The sequence below is a fragment of the Scomber japonicus genome, chromosome 6, assembly GCF_027409825.1.
Source record: "Scomber japonicus isolate fScoJap1 chromosome 6, fScoJap1.pri, whole genome shotgun sequence".
In the NCBI taxonomy this organism is placed as follows: Eukaryota; Metazoa; Chordata; class Actinopteri; order Scombriformes; family Scombridae; genus Scomber; species Scomber japonicus.
In genome coordinates, this window is record NC_070583.1 from 5,148,852 (window position 1) to 5,171,571 (window position 22,720).

At 40.6% G+C, this 22,720-nt stretch overlaps 1 protein-coding gene across 1 annotated transcript in view; it reads left to right on the forward strand.

The window, feature by feature from the left end:
- bcas3 (BCAS3 microtubule associated cell migration factor) overlaps positions 1-22,720 on the forward strand; it is a 359,279-nt gene that overhangs the window by 105,280 nt on the left and 231,279 nt on the right. The window contains exons 17-21 of the mRNA XM_053321422.1: positions 7,542-7,666; positions 7,811-7,976; positions 8,069-8,166; positions 16,397-16,497; positions 21,695-21,891. Coding sequence (XP_053177397.1) covers positions 7,542-7,666; positions 7,811-7,976; positions 8,069-8,166; positions 16,397-16,497; positions 21,695-21,891 — 687 coding nt within the window. The remainder of the gene's footprint in view (positions 1-7,541; positions 7,667-7,810; positions 7,977-8,068; positions 8,167-16,396; positions 16,498-21,694; positions 21,892-22,720) is intronic.

Below are 22,720 nucleotides of genomic sequence, written 5' to 3' on the forward strand. Positions count from 1 at the left end.
GCAATGTGATTGATGTGTACCTCTCTTCTAAAAATGTGTTTTTTACAAGGAACCAATGGTGAACCAAATACTGATAAATTTCTCTTTAAGTAACTATAACTATATGTAACACTCATTTTTATATTTCTTGAAATGACTGTGTCTAATATGAAAGAGTTCATTCTTAGAGGCAAATCCACACACAGTAAAGAACAACTGGAACATTTTAGCATCTTTAAGCTTTTTTCTTTCCCAACATGTTATTATTACTTTTAAATGTGTTTTTACAGTTCCTTCTTCTGCCCCCAAGTAGCAAAAGCTAAATGAATACTGCATTAGTCTGTTTTTACAAGAACATCATATGACCTCACCTCAACAAATATTTTAACATCACTTACTGATTCTCTACAATTTATCACAAAGACACTTTTAGTTGAAAGGAAAACTAAACCAATCAGAGCTTTGAGACTAATGGCTGGCTTATGGTAGGTCGTTCGACACTTTTGGTAGGTCAGTCGTCTCCATGGTAACCAGACACTATCATCCAGCCTGCTTGTTTAGTTACATTATATCATCTCAATCAGGAGTAATCAAACAAGGACGTTACACAAAAATATTAAGCAGGAAGTTCAGAGAAGACTATCTAATATAATCTAATCTAATCTTCCTGGTGACATCGGAAACACTAACCAATCACATTCCATGACAAAATTCTTCATGTACATGGCATAAAAGCATTGTGTTGAGTGACACTTTTTTCTGTGAAAAATGTGTCAGTTCTGTTAAGCAGCCTACCAAAAATCAGCTTTAAGATATTACCTTATTGTGCCAGAGTAAGAAAATAATATATCAACAAGCAGGGATAAGATTCACACAACTGTACAGTTTGTTGTGTATTTATTTGAAACATTATGTTAACTGCTCTTCCAGACCGCTTCGGCAGCCTCTGTGTTGACTGAAATTGATAGTGGTGGGACAAACCTTTCACCACCTGTCACTGATAAAATAAAATCAACATACAATGAAAAAATCAGTCTGAATAATGAAGTGAAAGAAAGTATTCATCAGGCTAACGTTATTGGGAAATGATCAACTTCCAGTTTGAAATTCTGAGTCCAACTTTTTGTTTTCATTTGCGGCATTGAGCACCAAATGTTGGAGGGCACAACATCTTCATCTTATAGGAACTCCTGAGCTGTGGGCTTTTTTCTCGCAGGGGGCTGAAGCCAAGTCTCTTGTCAACACTGTCTCGTGAAATCAGATGCTTACAAGCTTTTAAAAGAAGCCCCATTATGACAGAGTCACTTATGGAGAGATGATTGAGTGGCTCAGTGAAGTGAACTTTTCCCTTCCTGGCTCCCTGCTCTCCAGCTCCTCCCTGTTGACTCCATTCACTTTAGAAAATGAATAGCATGTGGTGCCTTCCCCAAGTCTTGGGTTTCGTCTTTTGTTGTGGGCAGTCACTCATACTTTTTAATTGAAGCTTTTTTCTCTCTGTCTTCATCCACCTCCCGCTTAATCTAGGCCCTTAGTGATTTCAGAGCGTATACTTTTCAAAGGTACACATCATTAGCATCGGAATCTTGACCCTCACAATAACTGCCTTCCGCTCAAATTTGAGCTAGTTAAACCTATATTGTTTCTCTAATAGTGTATGCCATGAGACGTGAGCTATGACAGTCCATTTGCCAATTTCTGCTTTCAGCGTTAAAGCCTGCCCTCTGGAAGCTCAGCAGTACCAAGAGATTAGGCACACATTTTCAAAACAGAGGCCTCTTTTATTTCTTTTTCCAGGATACCACATACTGTATCATGCCGTCTTGAATTTCCATCCTTTGAGAGTTTAAGTCCAATGCTCTAATCATGTATTTTAAACAACTGTTTTTTTTTTTTTTATGTGAGGCACCAACTTCCTGACCTTATACTTTAATAACTTACACTAATTTATTTAATATAATTGCGCAGTCTGACTCCTAAAACTGTTTCATAAAAGTGCACACCCACTATGGAACACGCTATTGAAGATAGAAACAGGTAAATAAAAAAATTAAAAAAGTGATTTCTCCTTGAACATTTGATGCCTGCTCTCCAGTGTTCACAAAGTTTCCCCCAGTGGTTGTCAATAGTGCTGTGTGTTGAACAGAGCCCCAAGGCTGCCTCTTTTCCAAGGGCTGTTGTAAAATAATAAATGTGACGTTGAAGGATGTGCCCTCCACATGACTGCCCTCTCTCACTACCTCTCTCTGTCTTTCTTTCCCCTCCTGGTCTTAATACTGGCTCTTTTTCTGATATGAATGAACCATATGGATCAAAATCAGTGTAACAACAGCAGTACAGCTCTTTGTTACAGTACGGCCAGCTCAAGTGAGCGCTATCATATTTGTTTACTGTGAGGGCTCTGAAAATAAATGGAAGCTGCCACCGGACTTCCATCCCCCCTCGGAGGCGCCTCACGTTAGCTCCGGACATAGTAATGCAAAGGGACTTTGATGGTTGATGTCACAGATTGAATTATGCCCTTGAGGAAAAGCTATTAGCTCAGTCAAGAGTCCTCATTTGTTAAATTAAAAGTGGAAATGACATGTGAGTAGTCTTTTCAGTGAATTAAACTTGCAAAGAGAATGGATTCCACTCCCTGCTAAAAGGCAATAGTACAAAAGGAAATCTTGTGGAGGGAGAGTAAAAAAAAAGAGGGATTTGCTATTTGTTTAGTGACATTCACCCTCCTCCACTCCCATCCTCTTAGTTTATTTATGTTTTCTAATTTTATTGGGTTACATTTTTTGTAACTTGGTCTATTTACCAAGCCACTCTCCTACCACCAGTCCACTTCAAAAGACTGGTTACCATCCTACTTAAGGAGAAGCAGAATTAGGCCCTTGTCTCCTGGAGCTGTGCCTCTCTGTCATAAGGGCAGAAACCTCAACACTTTTAAGCCACTTCAAGTGAGATCAAGAGGAAAAGGATGATTTAAAACACAGATGAATAAACTTTAGCGGTCACAGTACCCAGAGACGAGAACTGGGCTGTGATCTTTGGTCCTGTTGGCAGGCTCGGTGCTAGCTAAGGCCTCTTCAAAGAGGCCCAAACCCAGCTCATCAGCTCTGAGACCACAGTAGAGAGTCAGTATTGTAGTCTGCTATCACAGATTACACTCTATACATTGGTGGGTATTATTATATATATATTATGTGTATTTACTTTGCTATATTGATGTGTGAGGTCAGTATGCATGGGTTGTAACATGGTCATTCTGTCTCATGCTTCTCATGCTCATAATTGCCACTGTGCCTCTTTTTATTCTATAGTTTGTCATTCTCCTTTCAAGAAAAGCCATCAGATTGAAACAGTGTTTTTCCTTGATTTATTATTCAACTGCCATTTACGCCAAAGTCAACATGAAGACTATGAGGGGGTTAGAATATCTTCCAATGTAAGTTGCTGTGTGGTATATTCGTCAGCCCATAGCTCTCACCCTTGAAAACCAACATCAACTTGCTCTGAAATAGGATTTGTGTTTTCCTGGGTTATTGAAACCAGTGAACCACAGGGCCTTTGAGGGTTTAACATAGTTTCCAGTATTGGGAGGGATGGAACACCAGGGTTTTCAGCAATTAAACACCTCACCAAAGAAGAACTATGATTTTGCAGAACTCCCACATAGTCAGTGGGGAATACTGTACCTTCTTTTGAGCAATGGACAGAACTTATATGGTGACCAACAGATCCCTTGTCTCCTCTGTTCTCTTACCTTTTACCATGTGTATAGATATTTTCACTTAAACAGATTGGTATTAGAGTTCTTGGAAGTTTAAAAGCCTTACATGTCTTACATGTTTTTTGTCTTTTTTATTTCTTACCCTTTCTATTTGCCTTTTAAAACAGGATTGAGGATAAAGGAGGCATGCTAAAGGAAAATATGTAGAAATGGAAACACTTTCTCATTGCGAACAGATAGCTGACTGGACCTGTTTGTTAAATGCTTTATCTGGTGGATGATTGCATACGAGTAGGCCCGAGGAAGAGCTTGGAGGAGAAGACAAGGGCACCCTGGAGTTAGCCAAGGCAATATCCTGAGTGTGACTTTATCTCCCTTCCATCTTCCTTTCAGAGACAGGGCTTACTCTGGATATTTGGTTATTCAACCTTCTCCTCTTGACCTAGCACTAATAAATACAAGCTACCAAACTTGTACAGAGGCCTTTCTTATGACTACCTTCACCACTTCCTTTCTCCTTATCCTTCTTTCACACAGTGTTGGCCAAACAAAGACATCAACATCCCCTTGCATCCAGAGGGTAATTTATGAGGTGCTGACATTCTGAAGGGAGTCAAGAGAAAGAGAGTTTTGCCAGCGAAAAGTCTCTCAGCACCTAGTACTGTGAAAGCTGAACCACTAAAGTTGAACCACTGGACACACCATCTGCCCTTACAACCATGATTGTTTAACTTTTTATTACATACTTGTTTTAATTGTCTACTCCATATCCTTTGAGGCAGACTTATCAATGGGGTTTGGATTTTTTGATTAGTGGCAACCAACTTGGGCAGGATGCAAATTTTACACAAGGGGGAGCTGTTCGGTTATTGTCAAAGCATTCTACACACGCCGACGCAAAGTGTCACTGCTGCCGACCACAGAAAAAAAATGGTAATTTAACACTTGCACCACCTGCAGGCATGAATTAAAGCAGCTGTTTTCTTGTTTTTAATAGCTGTCCTTGCTAGCATGTGAGATTTCATGTTAACACATCTGTCTGCAAAATAAAATAAAGTAAAAATTAAAATTGCTAGTCAATGCTTAAAACATCAATGCATTACACTGAACTTCAGTGGATACTTCGTACTAAAACAGATATACAATTTGATGCGTTGCTATAAATGTACAAATGTTCGCTTTTCAAGCTGACATGTTTTATTTATTTTCATGAATATCCATCCACTTTTAAAACAACTTACCCTTTTCAGAGATCGCTAGAACCACAGCATGCCATACACACAAACCAACTATAGAAAGAACAAAACATGTTGGAGTGCTTTGGTAGCCAAGTGGTTACCGCACATGTTATGTAATCGCAGCATCCCTGGTCATTCGTTTTTAGTTTCACATAAACCAATACAAATATATAACACCGGCTTTAATGAGTCTAAATGACAATGCAGAATAACACATTTTTTCACCTTACTTCATCGGTTTCTCTGTCTTTTTTAGCCCCCCCCCCCCCCCCCCCCCAATAATTAAGAGTAGACAGAAGTACTAAGTGCGTTACCTCCATACCAGCGTGGTTCCCAAAGGTCAAAGTTGAGCACCCCTCAGGCAGTGTGTGACACCACCATGGGTCTTCAAACTTTTCACCCACCTCATGCCTGATCTGCTGTGACTGAATTTTACTGTCCAGGTTGGTTATAAGGCTGGACAATAATACCAGACCTAGCTACTGTTCTCTGATCATTTCCATATGGGGAGCTCCATTGCAGCTGAAAACCCTTTCTGTGTCCGTTTCCTTTCAAACAGTCCTGACATGCTGAATAATCCAATAACTCCCAATAAATTCTCTCCTATGGCTAACACAAAGTGAGACAGCCACGGAAGGCAGCTTTGATGTTGCCATTGCGAGGTGCTTATTCCACTGAGTGATAACTTTTGTTATACATATAAAGTTTTCTTTAGGTCATGGGCATCCACTGTGTCTTAAAGGTCTTTACAAGCTCTATAAGTTTAAATGACTAGCAAGTCTTTCAAAACAGGTAAAGATGTACTTGAAGTAATACATTTCTGTAAAAGTGTACTGAAATACACAGTCTACGACCAGTTGTAACATTATTCAGTAGTTTCTGGTGATGATAAACTTGGGGTCTAATGCTATAGGAGCATTGAGACAAGTTCAGGTGGCTAACTTGTACACACTGTAACAACTTAAGCTAAAGGTTGTGCTTTTTTTTGCGTTTTGCGTATCTGAACACCCCGTTTGGTCACGCGTAACAATGTGTCATAAAATTCAGTGTCCAGACCACCAATTCTGTTTTTATGATCCCAATGGGCTGAATGTAGTGAGGTATACAGATTTATATTTTGGGAAAAATAGACTGACACTGTATTGGCATGTACAGTCAAGCCCGAAATTATTCATACCCCTGGCAAATTTTGACTTAAAGCTACTTTAAGTCAAAATTTAACTTTAAGTTGTTTCTTTGACCGGAAATGACACAGGCGTCTTCCAGAAGACAATAAGACAATGTACAAGAGGCATCATTGTGGAAAAAAAAAAATTTGTCAGTCATGTTTGACATTTGAACAAAAAGTGGCATGTCAAAAAAAGTCAAAAATTTGCCAGGGGTATGAATAATTTCGGGCTTGACTGTATGTACTTGGAATTGAGGTATTGTAATTGGTAACTGGCGAGAACAAGTTGGATTTGTGCATCCCTGAATTTTACAAGACAATGCAGGGAGTTAACGTTTTTTTACTGAAGCCTTTTGTAGTGGTAGGCCATGCTACTACAGCTTCCTGAAATGAATGAAAAATCCTGTGTATTTGCTGCAGTGCCAGTATTGGTATGGATGCATTGTCAAGCCGAGACAAGAACATACTTAACTGTTTCTCCTACACGGATACTCGTACATATATACCATCCATTACAGACTGGAGGATGATGTGGACTGTTGGTTGAATTTTATAGGGAGTTATCAAGAACATGGATGTTCTGTAAGGCATATCTTTTAAGTTTTGACCTGAATTTGATTATTTTCTAAATATTTCACATACTTTCCATCCTAATCCAAATGTGTCGACGAAAACCTTTTTTTTTCCTCCATTTTCTGCTATTGAGGTGGATGTTTTATTTGCAGGCATTTCAATTTTTCCCTTGCTTAGCCCCTTGCATGCAAAGCACTTTTATAAAGTTTGTGTTTAGTGTTGAAATATGTCGCTGTGTAATTTTCATATACTTGCCTCCAAGGTTGTTATGTTTCGTTAAAGTCATTCAATATTGTCACTTGCTCTGAATCGACTTATGTTCTGGCTGTTATCGTTAATGGAGCGAGCATTACAAATTCAAATATTGGTCTTAAAGGTGCTTCATAGTGTGTTTAAACTTCAATAAATTTAGCACATACTTTCAGAAACATTAAAACAATAACTATATACAAATGAGACCTTTGTTGAGTAAACTGTAATAGGTTTACATTGTGTTGCATTGGATTCAACCCTAACCCTAATTTCAGATGGAACTAAGGTTATGGAACATGATGATAGAGTTGTCTAATTCAGTGCATCAAGTCACCGAAAAGGGGTAACTGGGCAGGACACAGCATGGCAACATGGGAAATGTGGTCTTAATTCTGACAAATGAGTAATTTGACATTAGCTTGTTATTGATTTTCTCCTTCATGGTCTCATTTGATTACGGTACACTAGTCTATCATAATTCATGTGAGAGTGACATGTTGAGTTGTAGAAACACTACAGGGAGCACCTTTGAGACCCCATACACTGTTCCACAGTTTTCAATTTGTCTCAACTTTGTACTCTTTTTTTTTTTTTTTTTTCTCTCCTCTTGAAGCAAAGCTAAGCCGCCCCCTCAGATCTCACCAAGCAAGTCCAGTGGGGGGGAGTTCTGTGTGGCTGCCATCTTTGCCTCATCTCGGTCTTGGTTCATCACCAACCCCAACATAAAAAGAGATAAAGGTTAGATCACAGTCACGCACCCAATTCTTGACGGTGAAGACATCTTTGAAGGCTTCTACCATTTTTTCCCACAATTTTTAAAAGAATGCATTTCATTATAATTCGTTTTTAACAGTCATCATTAATTCTCCATCCTCCTCCCAGATCAGTCTAGGCAGTCAGTGGTCGACTCACTGTACATCCTCAGTTGCTACGGTAACTTGGTGGAGCATGTTCTAGAGCCTCGGCCAATAAGTACCGCTCAAAAGATAAGCGATGATACACCTATGGAGCTCAGCACCTGCCCAAGAGCCTGCTGGACTCTAGCCAGGTAACGTTGTGTTCATTTGTACATTTTCTACTTGATCCTTGAAAAAGTCGTCAGTGATAGTCAGTCTCATTGCTCATCTGTGTTTGGTACAGAACTCCACAGTGGAATGAGCTGCAGCCACCCTTCAACTCCAACCATCCCCTGGTGTTGGCCTCTGACCTGGTGCAGTACTACCAGTATCTACTGGCTGGTAAGGGCTATACAAACCTTTTTTCTTTGTATTCATAGATGTCCATCCACAGTCAAGTTGTGTGGACTGTGATAGTACAGTAACAAGTGCATATCACAGTTCATCGGGGTCCTGAGAAGTTCTATATACACACAATAAAAGGACTTACACAAGTACTTAAGATACATTGGACCTGTCTTTTGTGATCATAGTACAGACTAAAACAATAATAATAATAATAATTAATGATAATAATAATAATAATAACCCTAATAATAATAAAAAATGTCCAACTTTGGTGTCAAACCAACGGCATTATTAAAAGACACTTCATAAGACAGTTATGTACACTGCTGCTCGCAACCAAACAAACAGGAGCCAGAGTCACAGAAAATCAGTGCCTGCAAACAGCACATAAACAAACAAACAGGTAAGACACAATCATTTGAAAGAAACTACAATTACAGAACAAATTATACACAGTGTGGCTGTAAAGATTATTGTCAAAAATATGGTAGAATCTTAAATGATAATAATGCAAGATTTAGATGCAGACAGTGTGGAACCAACTGATGATCAAATTTTTCTGGTGTGGAAATTTCAGGCTTCAAGCTATGATATTTTTTCTAATTTTTACTTTCTTCCACATCAATTCACCACATTTGCTCAATGTGTTTTTTCTTAAATGTTATTATTAGATTTATTTTTAGTATTTTCGGGCATTATTCTCACAAGTAGCTTTTTCTTTGAATATGAACCCCAAGCACACCATGTTAAAGAGCTGTTTACTACTCTCTCTTTTCTTTTACTCCTTATACTCCTTAGGCCTCATACACTATGGTTTATTAAGTTATCTAGTTGTTGAGTTATTTTATTTTCAAAAGATACATAAATGTGCTACAAAAGTTAAACTCCAATTATATGAATGGTTTTGATGTATTTGATGTGGATGTGTCATTACATGCATGCATCATAAAATATAGGTCTGTGTATGTTTTGGTAGCACAGGCTCACACAACCATGTATGTTTTCTGTATGTACCATATGCATCATTAGTTAAGGGGGTGACCCCTATTCCCTGCTGATTTTCCATGTTGACTCTTGAAAGCCAGTCCGCAGCCTCTTATTGGTGCCACATGCTGAGAAGAGACCTTTCCAGTCAGCAGCCATAACATTTCCTTTCTCAAAGTCTTAAGAGAAAGATATTTCTACCATGTCATATCCACTGAGGCCTGTCAGAAACAAGCAGAGTTCTTCTGTTAGGCGCTGCACCTTAAATCTATCCTTTTTCCAACCACGCTGCACGGCTGCTTTGGAGCATGCTAGCACAATGCTATAAGATGCCACACTCAGACCAATTAGCTGACACCCACAACTCACTCTAATTCAATAACAAGTACAGAGCAATGAGCTCTTTAGGTTGCCGTCTCAAAGGCCAAATCGCCAATGCGCAGAGTGCACACGGATGGCCACACACAGAATCAGTCCACCCCCTGGAATAGACTGGCGTTTTGAGCTGACTCCATAATTATAAACACACAAAATCTGTAATTAGCTCTTGTAGCCCTCCAGGGTAAGTAGTAGCTGTGTTTACCCTAATCTCTGTACTCGTCTCTGTTGACTTCTGCAGTGCTCCAGGTCTAACTGGTAGGATATTTTCTCAAATTAGTGCTAATGGTCTCTCCTAGTGTCAGAGCAATGAGGGCGCTTTGGAGTGACGGGCACAGGCGTCAGCTCATTCCACCATTCTCTCTGCCAGCATGGGCAGTGGAACTGGCTGCATAATGAGAGAGATTCATTGCATTAACATTTACATCCAATTAGTAATAGCCAGATATCACCGCCGTGTCTCTTTATTCTCCAAACCAACCAAGTGTGAACCAACGCAAGGCCAAGATGCTATAAACATAATTGTTCGGCCCTCAACCCACTTCTTGTGCTCCTGCCATTTTCCCTCCGGGCCAGCGTCCTATACACCACCACAACCACCGCCGACTGAGTTGATCTTGGAGTGCCACCTTCCATTTCTGCGCTTTGCAACCGAGCGCAAAGACTCTCAGCATCCTGTTTCTCAGCATGGGTCCCCTTGCCAGCCCTCTCCTCTGCCGTTTCCTCCAGGGCTTGGCAGCGCAACAGAGAAGTGATCCAGGAGAAAGAGTCGATTTGACCTTAGGATGAATTACAACACAGCCATACGCCTCTTGTCCAGCCGCCTTTTTCTGAGCATAAAGATCAGGCCGTTGCATCGTAAACTGGAACAGACAGACAGTTCTTATGTGCAGAACATATTGTGCAATGTTGGTCTAATTTACATCGCCTATATAACCGTCGCAAGAGTGAACAGATAGCCAGACGGGGGAAATGAGATGATTCCAATAACAGAATTTTTCCAAGAAACAAGAAAGGACTGAAAACTGGCAAAGAATAAGGAAAAGAACTCTCCATAAATACCCGCTGTAGCTAATTGTCTACCAACCAGAGTATGTCTCTAGAAAGGTGGTGCAAGGCGAAGAGGTGGCAGTGCTTGATTGACAGGCCATGGTCTCCAGTCTCGTGGCTCTATATTGGATGACCCAGGCTGATTAAAAATGCAGTATGCAGGGAAAGAAATAGGAAGGGCTGGGGTCAGGCCAGACCGGAGCCTCCAGGACGGGATGATAAAAGGCAGCGGTGGCGCCACTTCATGGTCACTATCTCCACCTGTCCATCTGTAGCAGCTACTGGCAGCACTCAGCCTCTGCAGAGGAAGGCAACGAGCAGCGGTGCCTTGGAGAGATAAGGGAAAAAAGAGACACACATTATACAGTATACGCACAAACAGAGGAGACGCTGTAGTACGATCCAGCTTAATAAAAGTAGACTCAAGCCAAGTTTTTAGTGTTTGGGGAATCCTTCATTTGGGATGAGGTGGAATGACAGGAATGCTCTGGTTTTTCTAAGGGCTTGCCATTAGTCGATTAGCCGAGTAAATGTAAAAGGATCCTTTATCAATCACCCAAAGGTGTTAGAGCTGGGTAATAACAGAATGACTGCTCTAATCCCTGTAAAAACAGTGCCCGTACTTTGATGGATGTGAGGTTTCCACACCATCTTTAGTTGCATTCAGACTTTTTCTTTGCATCAATTTTTTTTCCACATATGCTTTTTTTTCGGGTGGATATTTATCTAGTTGTCTGCAGTATGTTTTCCGACACCTCTTTCCCTCGCCGCAAAGTTGCTCTCAAGCAAACAAGCCGGTGAATAATTTACCACCTGGATTTCTGGATGGCTCCTTTGAGTGTGGCGATGATAGCAGCAAAGGGACGCTATGCTTTTTGGCCGTGGACCTCTCCTCCCTACCTGTCATATAATGTGCTAATTGTGGAGACTGACTGACTGGCTTTCCCCGGCTTCTCTCTTGGGACTTTGAGGCCCATGACAGGCCAGCCACAGTTGCCTCGTCAATAGATCTAATTGCTCAGAGAGAGAGAGAGAGGCCGGAGTGAAGGCTTTGGAGCATCAGGCGTTTGGTAAAGAGAAGCCATGGCGCCATGACTGGGTCAGTAATCAAAGAGAGGCAGAGAAAGGATGGGGTAAGTGTAGTGCTGGCTGAATGAAGGAACTGTCAGTCAAATATGCCTTGAATGATATATAATGACTAAGCTATCCCAATCTGACAGTTTGCCAGCACCTATCTGCCAGGGTACTACTCAAAAGAGGAAAGTGAGAAGAGAGGAAAGTGAGAAGAGAGACAGGTGGAGCAGTCGAGCGGGATGCTTACAAGTGAAACGTCTGACGACCAAGCAGCGGGTCAAAGTAGAAGAGAAGAGAAAATAATTGACTAACAAAATGATGAACCTTTAAAAACACCAATGAAAGAGATAAAGGTGAACAGAGCAGATGGTCTCAAACAAGACGGCTATCCTCTGTCCACTGTGCAGCCAGCTCCCCAGATCTATCAGATTGTTAGCCCCTTATCTATCCCTGGAGATCGGCCTGTCCGGCCCCTGGCCCCAGGCCCCGGGAGGTCGGACTACATCAATACCTAGGCAGCCTTTGTTCTTGTTCTGACTCCCTGCTTCACTGCTCTGGCTAACAGGCCACTGGCTACCAGCCCTCAGCACAGCAAAACACCACTCTCTCCACAGTCAATAAAGACTGAGACACTGACAACTCTGTTCCACGACAGTGTAGAGGAGATTGGTTTTCTGGTTATGTGGGTATGCAAGCACATAATCATCAGGGTGTTTATTAAAGGAACCACCCAAAAAAACAAATTGGAATTCAGGCATTATTGTACGTTGGCTGGAAATCACGTCTTTTATCTAGTACAGTGTATTATACAGCTTATCTTTGACATCAACCATCACAAGCTAATGGTTTGTGAGTAAGAGCTCTAGCTGATTGATTGGCAGCTTCAGTATTATTTTTCCTCCATGTTGGCCATACAAAAATCTTAAAACAAATACATAGCCAGCTCTTTCTAATAGTTTACATTCTGACACCATTTAGAATATATAATGTAATGTAGGTTGTATATCACTATACTCTTACAGGAACACCCATTGTTGTTGACAAAATAATTAACCCAAAATATGAAGCTCACTGCTCTTTAAATTTTATAATCAAAAAGTTCAAATGAGTAGAACTGATCTGAACTGATGTATATTTTTCTAAAGTAGTTGCAACAGTTCATGGATAAATTAACCATATGAGGATGTCTGTTTTTGGATCAGCCTGGAAATGAAATATTTTACAGCAATTTTCCTGATTGATTTGCGATGGGCAAATATACCCAGAGATGTTAGATAATATTGATTGATTATGATTGTGGTATATCATGATATCTTGATAGTATATGTCAATGGACTTCATTTCTGAGACTTCTTTCTGAGAAGGATGAACTAATTATTCTCTAAAAAAAGCTGAATCAACAATTTTTCCATCAGCAAACAGAATATATAGAATATATATTTGTACCATTGACAAGCATACATTTCTGGTAGTATATAATATTAATGTTGTATTTCTGTTTTTGTGTCTCATCTTCCTCACGATACCTGAAGCAACAAACTTCTTAATATTTGCAATCCAATAATGCATATTTATGTGCACATCGTGACATAATTGTGGAGAAGTTAATCTAGATTTATACTGCTGAATTATGTATATCCTGTTCCATTATTTGGTCATTTCCAAGTCTTGACACTACGCTATACTCACTTATTCTGATCTTTCTTTACTTCTACCAATAACAAAACAGAGTCATTTCTAATGTGCATACAGCCATACATTCAGACTCCTTTCTTGAGTGTGGTACAATACGTTTGCACATAAAAAATGTGCTGTCTGTGAAATTGCATTGACGTTCTGTCTCTTAAGAGCCTGTAATGAGTGTTGTAAAAGCAGAAGGCCGAGTGGCTGACTAGCCGGACACTAAGATGGGTAGATATGACTGGAACAGCCGGGGTCAGTCTGGCTCCTGACATGCACACTAACACACGCAGACACGCACGCACACACACACACGCACACACACACACACACACACACACACACACACACACGCACACACACATACACACACACACACACACAGAGGACTGTCTCTTGCTTGACCCATGGGGATGACCACTAGCTCCCCTCACCGGAGCCTGGCCCGTGACTCTGGCCATTGAAAGCCCCCGCCCCTCCTACAGGAAACCTGATCTAGCCAGTTCACCAACTGCTTCAGAACATCAATAATTAATTAGGGAACAGCTATTGGCCCCAAGGGTCAGAGAGCAAAAGGAGAGAGAGAGAGAAAGAGAGAGAGGCAGTGGGAGTGAAAGAAAGGGTAGGAAATAGAGGAGTCGTGATTTTGTTTAATAAGTAACACAACACAGGCTTTGTTCTTCTCTCTTCCATTTGACATGAGAAACCTTCCCTTCTCTTTATTTCTCTCTCTCTCTCTCTCTCTCTCACTCTCTCTCTCTCTCTCTCTCTCTCTCTCTCTCTCTCTCTCTCTCTCTCTCTCTCTCTCTCCATGTTATGGGTCATTAAAGGGTCAGCTCTCCAGATCTTCAAAATTTCCAAAAAAAGAAAAAAAAAGTAACAACATAGAAACATATTTACTTACCAGTGCTATTAAGCCATTCATGGATTTCAGCCTCCTCTCAGTACAATGGAGGGGAATGGAAGTCCTTTCTGTTGCTTACAATTATTATTATTATTGTTATTTAACAATGGCACATCAGCCATATAAATGAATAAATAGTCATTTTCATGTTGTCATTCAATAGTTGAGTACCACCATTGATTGAAAATAGTACTTCTGTTGTGTAAGGGTAAAGGTTAAAAATTACATTGTTACAACTCAGAAATACTGTAACATCTGTTATCATTGTAGTGCACGTTTCACTACAGCAAATGGTAGATTCACATACATTTAAAGGTCAGTTTGATAATTGAGTGGTTCAAAGTCCCCCCCCCCCCCCCCTTGTAAAATATGTTTGTGTACCTATGAGCACGGATTATGACATCACAACTAATTTGGAGCGAATCATGGTTCAGTATGTGATGTGGTGCATACACTGAGAATGGACCATTCAGTAAAGCACACCTTTTAACGGATGCAATAGATGTAATTGCAAGGTAAACTTTTATATTAAAAAACACATTTCAGTAGATATCAATTTATATTGATGACGTAATATATTTGGCAGGGCTCTTTAACCCTTACATACTGTTCATATTCTGGCTCCTGATTAGACCAATTCACTTCCATATTTTTCCTATCAGTCATTAATAAATGTATTCTATTTATTTATTGAAACATTCACTGTCAATTTTTATAGAATATGAAGAATACAGCATTGAATGGTTCAAGATTCTCAACTATGCTGCATTTATTTATTTTTGTTATAACATTAATATTTTTTGATCAGACTCACCAAGCATGTCTCAACAGTTTGAGTTTTTGAAAGAATTAATCTAGATATTAACTGATTAGAAACATATTTATTAGCTTAAGCTCTAGTTGTTTGTATTTAACTGTATTCCTGATATGAAAACACGTGATCAGAATGATTCAATGAATTGAATGCATCAAAATGATTAAAACATGTACAGCACATGCACAAAATTATATTTAGCTTTTTTTTTTTTTTTTGTATTTCTACTTTTTATGTTGAAATTAATGTTATTCTAGTGTCCAGTCAAAGAGCAGGTGTGAAGGTATTTTGAAGATAATTCCTATCTGATTAATAGAACATTTAAGAATCTAATCCCTCCAAACATCACTTTCTTTTTTTCCATTTTCATTATACATACTGTACACACACCAAACACTACTCCAGAAGCAGGTGTAAGAAATATGCATAGTCCATAATGTGTGAGTTGGGGTGCTGGGTAGTGGAGGGGGGGGTCACACGACATTAGTTAAAGAGGTGTCAAACACTGAACTGCCTCCGTTCAGGGGGCGGGAGGGGGTGCGTGAACACCTGGCATATGCGAGTGTGCGGATAAAGACGGGAGCGCCTCCTGTGCTCCAGATGTGAACTTGACAAGTTTATTAGCCATTCCTGTGTTAAACAAACCCCCATCCCCGAGGTGGGAGACAGAGAAAGGACTGATTCTACACATTAGGCCTCATTCTCCACGCCTGCTTATTCAAGCCTGCAAGAGCCCCATCTGTCTCTGGCGCGCTCTCTCTGTCACTCTCTCTAACACACACACACACACACACACACACACACACACACACACACACACACACACTGTACTGTACACTTGCTTCTTCACACACACTGGCACGCACCCATATGCCCATATGAGAGAAATATGCACATGATTTTTTCCCCCGTTTTACCATCTCTCTCTTATACTTTTTTGATATTGATTTTTGATATATTGATATTATTCAATCTGATTCAGTTATGCATAAAATTTAAAGTAATTCTTCTTAATCACAGGTGAATTATCAGGCTAATTTTCTCTCACAAGCTGTAAATGTGTTAATGGTAAATAGTTAATAGTAATATGTGATTCAGATTTGACTTACTGATAGCCCTCTCTGCTAGCTACCGTAATGTGCTTTTCCCCTTTACAAGAATATCATTATGCTAAAGGCGATGGTTGCTTTCATTCTACAGATTCTTGTATGTAAGAGAATTGGCAAATGTGATGATCTCTTATGAATTATTGGCTATTTTCAGCTTGGAAATGTCAATGTCAGCATAGTTATTAGTTTTTTTATTTATTTATTTTTGTTTATTTGTGTGTGTTCTCTCAGCAATGCCCCCGGGGAGTCCAGGGCCAATCACACGTCACGAGTCATCAGACAGCCTGGCGTCTGACCAAAGCGGACAGGACGACGAGGAGTGGCTCTCTCAGGTTAGACCTTTACCTTGACCAGCATTACAGTGACATTTAGTTAGTCTGTGCCAATCAGACATGACAGACATTATCTGTCAATCAGTGACGTGACACCTACAGTTCAGTTGTTGTGGTCTGACTCATAGCTGGCTGTGTTGATTTGCTGAAAGAAATCTGATGCTATCTGGACTGAACTGTAGAAGAAAATGCTTGAGAGATTGTGACTGTGATTGCCTCGTTTTATATCTTTGTTTTCCTTACACTAAAAGGCTTAGGGACTTATGTTGTGTTTTTGTAGTGATTGACTTGAAGTTTAAGTCCCTTATATGGAAATCTACTGTTTCCTTTCCGGATTGGGGAAACTGTGTCTGAAATTTTCTGTAAGTGTACGAAACTGAGTCCAACATTCATACCATTTTCTCTCAGTGATTGAGCAGCTGTGCGGACGTGAGGAAGTAAGCAGAGTTTGAACTTTTTAATTCTTTAGGCAGCTATTTCATCCATCACTTTTCACATTTACAATCAAGTGCAATGCTATGGAAACCTTCCAGAAGAAATTATATAAAAATGTGCTAATCCCATTAAATTATTTTCGGCGTTATTCCTTCTTTTCTACTATAACCAGTTTAACAACTCAGTTTTCAAGGTGACCTGCTTCCATCCTGAGGGAAAGGTTTAGAGCTAGAGCTTACTCCAATATTTGTATGTAAACAATGGATTGTTTCACTGTTATATTGACAAAAAGAGAATTATCACCTAACTCTGCAGCTCCCCTCAGCTCTACAGAGCTTTTTAGCTTTTAAGCCTCTTTTGCATTTGGTGGTCTGGGCCAACAACTTTCTCATTAGTGTTGTTTCCAGCAACCGCAGGCATCTGTTTTCAGCAACAACCAAAAAAAAAAAAAAAAACAACTCATCATTGATTAACCCACTGGATGCTACCTCAAACACCAGACATCCCAGACTTATGTTAGTACAATGTGTATCTATTTGACAGGTTAGCTTTGTCTCTAATCAATTACCCACATACTGGAAATGGCGATTAGCTACTTAGCAAGCTAGTGTTAGCAAGCTAGTGTCAGCAAGCTAGTGTTAGCATTTGCGTCATCGTTTGTGGTACCAAATCATTACATTTGCTAAATGAACCCAATAAACCTACTGATGGCTTTTATGTGATGAAAATGCCAAGATGGCGACCGTTGAGGGTGAGAAGTGTCCATACTTCCACACTCAACTTTTTGACTGTTTTGAGCACCATCCGGGTACTCATATGGACTGCATTTATCCATGCTTCTCATTTTGAATGCACTTAAAGTAAAGTGTAAAGTAAGAATAAATATGTGTTCTGAGTTTGACATACCACAGAAAAGTGTGTTGTTAACCACCCTGCCAAATTTGAATGATTAAAACAATCGCCAAATATATGAAATTAGGCTTCAAAGTTGTGTAAAAATCAGTCTCTTTCTCTGCTACCAAACACTGTGGTGAGTGCCCGCTGAGTTTGCTGAAACCCCGCCCCCTACCAAGTGTCACCTGTCAATCAAAGTCACCACCTCTACCAGAAACATGGATGCTATGTCTGAGAGCTTTCTGCCGTTAACAGAAACAAAACAAGAGCCAATTGTTTGACTTAACAGAACAGAAACTCGACTCCAAAAGCATGTTTCTGTTGCTTCAGGTCAGGCAACTGTTTGCTAGCACATTAGCCATGATGATTTATTAGCTGATAGTAAATCAATAGAATCATTTAATTTGACACAATTTTAACAATTCTCCCACATTCCAACTTTGAGAATTTGGGAGCACATAACTGCCTTGTGGTTGGGACATGCTATTCTAACATCCAAAGTAAACATTTTGCTCTTTCATGTAAAATTGGGAATTACCACTGTTGATATGCTGCCACCACAAGGATTTAGTTTTCAATTTTTTCTACTTGAACATGATCTTGTTCTTTTACATTTGCACACAGTTATTATTCTGTTTCTTTGGCTATTGCTCAATCATATGAGATTACTAACTTCAAGTACATCTTCGTGAGTTGTAGCAAAGTTTTCACAATATTTGGTCGAGACATGTTAGGAAAATCATGTCCGGCACACGCATCCAGGTCTTTTCAGCTTGGTTAACCCTCGTAGCACTCATCTCTGCTGTCGGCAGGTAACCCACTACATTTTCACCATCAATAATTCCACTGCATACATAATTGATTGGCTAAAATGCACCCCACTTAGCCTGCAGAAGCCACAGTTCGTATCTGCCATGATAGTTTGCCAGGAGCAAAACTATCCATTGTACTAAGGTGGATTTTTGGCGACTTCCTGTCAGAGCAGTGGTAGTCATGCATTGGCTTTAGTGGTTGTTGGAGATGTAACAGTAACAGTACAGGTCTCCATATCCTAACAACAACCCCTCTGGAGGTAACAAACTAGTAATGAATTTAGGATAAAAAGAGCCAACCAAAATAAAACATGGGATCAGAGTAGTTTGTTTTTATTCCAGTCCCTCCAAACATATCACATGCAGCCTGCTGGGTTGAGAAATGCTAAATACATATAGGCTAGATTGAATTAGAGGCTAAGTACTGCCTCGCGGATTTCATTATAGCATATCAGTGTCCTTCATTAGATTATCAGCGGACATTTTGGCGTTGGATTGGGATTTAGGATTGATCGGCCATCCCCTAATGAAATGTGAGGTTTGTGACCCTCCATGTCAGTGCTTCAGCTTGCTGCAGCATTGTGCCATTTGCTGCCTATCAGTGTTAGTTGCTGCTCTGCTGGCTGTCAGGCAACGACAGCCTCAGGTCTCTAAATTACCTGAGGCATGAGGTCAGTTTTGATGTGATGGAGAGGGTGTGACATGGGTGGGTGGTTAAATTGTTCAAGATTCCAGGAGTCCATTGAATGATTTCATGGAATACAAATGTGCTCTAGGCAACTGTGCATTTTGTCCTCAATTATAGATTATTGATTGTTCCTTGTGTAAAATGTTTTATGTTGCATGTTTCATTTTGTCTCTCTAAACATTTATTGATTGGTTTTTCTTCTCTTCCTCATTGTTTAAAATGACAAAAGACATACAATGATTACAAATATTGGATACAGACATGAAGAACAAGTGTGAGTGAAATGGCCATACATGGTTTTAAATTAGCTTGAAAAAAAATATTGCGACACTGTTAAAAATATGGAGTACAGCTGTTGGTAATCTCCTGTTAAACGCAATTCATTCATTCTAAGATTCCTAATTAATGCCTAAGCTGAATGACCAGACCTAACCCGAAAGGTACTCAACTTGTACACTTGCCATGTCATAAAGATGGTACACATGCTATGTGATGGTAAAAGGGAAAAGATGAAAGATTTATGGTGAAAACCCCCCCCAAAAAACAAATATATAGTTTAGTGTATAGTTGATGTGTCCCTTATTTGGAACCTGTCCAAATGCGTTATTGCGTATACTAGGTATTATGCCTGATATATTACATTTACAGATACACCACTATAGTGACCTGTGGTGTCAGTTGCCTACACTAACAGGATGTAGAAATAGTAGAAACACTGTTGGTCATTTGGACTTTAGCCACAGCTCATGTCCAATCAAGCCACCAATGATGTCTTATATTCACAGTCTTTGGATTTCAAGATGTTTGAAAGACATCCATCCATGAATGACATTAAGAACAGATTGTTACTGTGAATCTATCAGAATAAGTTTTACAGTTTTAATATATATTGAAAAGGTGCTTTTCAGTTTGAATACCAACATCTGGAACTCACTGTGATGGTAGAATCTGAAAGGTGAAGAGTCCAACAATATTGTATTTGTACCTTTCTGAAACAGACACTTCATGCAACCACTGGCCAGGTGTTCACCTGACAAGTCAGACCTCACTTTTTTGTCCGTACAGTCGAGTGCATTATCATGGATATGTTTGAATAGAAGACTCTGATTTGCTATCCTCATTTGAACGAATGATCGTGTTGAGGCTGACATAATACTGGATAATACTGTAGGCTGTAAAGGCAAAGCAGAGTTAACGTCATCGTCTCTGTCCGGCGAGACAGCGAGGGGAAGTGAGGCGGCGGGGGGTTGGGAGCTGCCACTGGACTGTAACATCTGGACCTTCCAACCCACTGCAAAGAGAGCACACTGGCAACTGTTCAGCTCTGCGGCTAGGCGTGACATTGATGGTGTTAACTGGCAAAGCACACACACACACACATACATACACACACACAAAGTGACAATCCTCCTCCCTTCTTCTGTGGCCTAATTTGCACAGCTGTGACAGCCCACATAGATCTAAATGTGTATGTTCATATATATGTGTATAAATAGTGACACACACACACAAATTAGGAGCGCAAGTGCTCAGTCTTGTCAGGGATGTTGGCACCTGGCAACCGGAGTGGAGAGAGAGGGACTGTGAGCTTAGAGATGGGCTGAGGTGAGAGATGAACACATACATGAATAAAGATAATGAAATGTGAACAGTGAGACACAGTGAGATGTGTTAAGTGCTGCAGGGACTTGAGAAGTCAGACTTAGCGTGGGAGAGCAGTGAAAAGTGGGAGTCTAAGGCAGGAAATGGTTAGTCAGTGAATTGAAGGCGAAGAAGAGATGGAGACCGGAGGAGGCAGTGATAGTCCAATGTTTATGAGTCAGCCACTCCGTAGCTCTTTGCCTTCCTACTCTCAGCCAACATTAGTGCCACTCAGCTCAGGCGTCCGTGGACTGCCTGCCATGCCAGCGCCATCTTTGACTCCCACTAGGCCTCACTTCAGCCTTGCTGCCACACCGCTGCTAGTATCACACTTCTTATTAACCCTCCGGGAAGGCTCCACGTCATGCCACCAGCTCTCCCAACACACACGACTTTGATGAGTTCTGACATCATCGTCAGAGCGCAGCGAGCTTTTAGTTGGATGTCATGTAGCTGAGTTCATCTGAGTCCTGTGTGGGGTGTTTGAGCACCATAAGCACACACATCCATGCCAAACCACCATGTCAAACCCACTGATGGTTCTTCCCCAAACAAGCTGCCAGTGCTCCGTCCTGCTGATGCATCACTAGTGGAGTTTACACATATCTAAACAGCCATACAGATGTTTTCTATTTGAATTTGCTGATAGCCATCATTCACCACCAAGTTTTGTCGAAGACTGCAACTTCTTCTCTGTCTTCACCATACTCTACCTTTCTGTTCTCAGGTGGAGATTGTGACCCATACAGGGCCCCACCGGCGCCTGTGGATGGGCCCCCAGTTTCAGTTTAAGACCATCCACCCTTCAGGTCAGACCACGGTCATCTCCTCCTCCTCCTCGGTGCTTCAGTCCCAAGGCCCCACTGACGTCCAGCAGCCTCTCTTGGACTTCGACACGGACGACCTGGACCTCCACAGCCTCAGGTACCTACAGGAGCAACAAGCTGAGCTGCACTGGCCTACATCTTGTTGTAGAACTACACATTAAACAAACTGAGTCTGAGAATTTGGAGGTGTTCACTCTAATTTCCCAAAAGTTATCCTAATAAGAGCATGTATAAGAGTTATAGTCCTATAATCATAGACTTCACCATAATTATCCCTCTCTGCCTGTTGGCAGCCTTACATTTAAACTAGGCATGGGCCGGTTACCGGTTTCAAGGTATACCACGGTATGAAAAAGTCACGGTTTCAAAACCACTAAAATTTTCCGACACACCGTTCCTGCGGTATGAGCTGGGGTCTTTCTTAATGTGAACTCGTCAGAGAGAGAGTGGAGGTCGCTCAGGTCGTGTGCAGCTGCAGCGTAAAGTAGTCCTCCTCCGGCGCTCCTCCGGTTGCTGTTACAAGCAGGTAGCTCTGCAGGCTGTATGATGGCTGAAGGAGGTGAGCCCCCCGAACCCCCCCCCCCCCCCCCCCCGTTTAAAAGCGCCAAGTCAGCTGTATTTACACTTCGGCTACCGTAAAAAGACAGACGGCTGCAGCTTGGAGGAAGAAGGTCCCGGACAGTAGCAGTGTGAGGAGGCAATACATCCAATATGATAATGAGCAAGTCTCCAAAAACTGTTGAGATTCAGTTTTAAGCTCCTGCCTGCATTTATTTATTTATTTATATTTATCTTAGATGTGTTTTTACTTTTTTCAATTATTTTTGTGCATTTATTTGCATTTTGTGTTGCTTTTTTTTCACTAAAAATAATCAATTTATGTCGTGACTTGAGTTGCAGGTTTAGTCTCAGTTAAAGGACTGCAC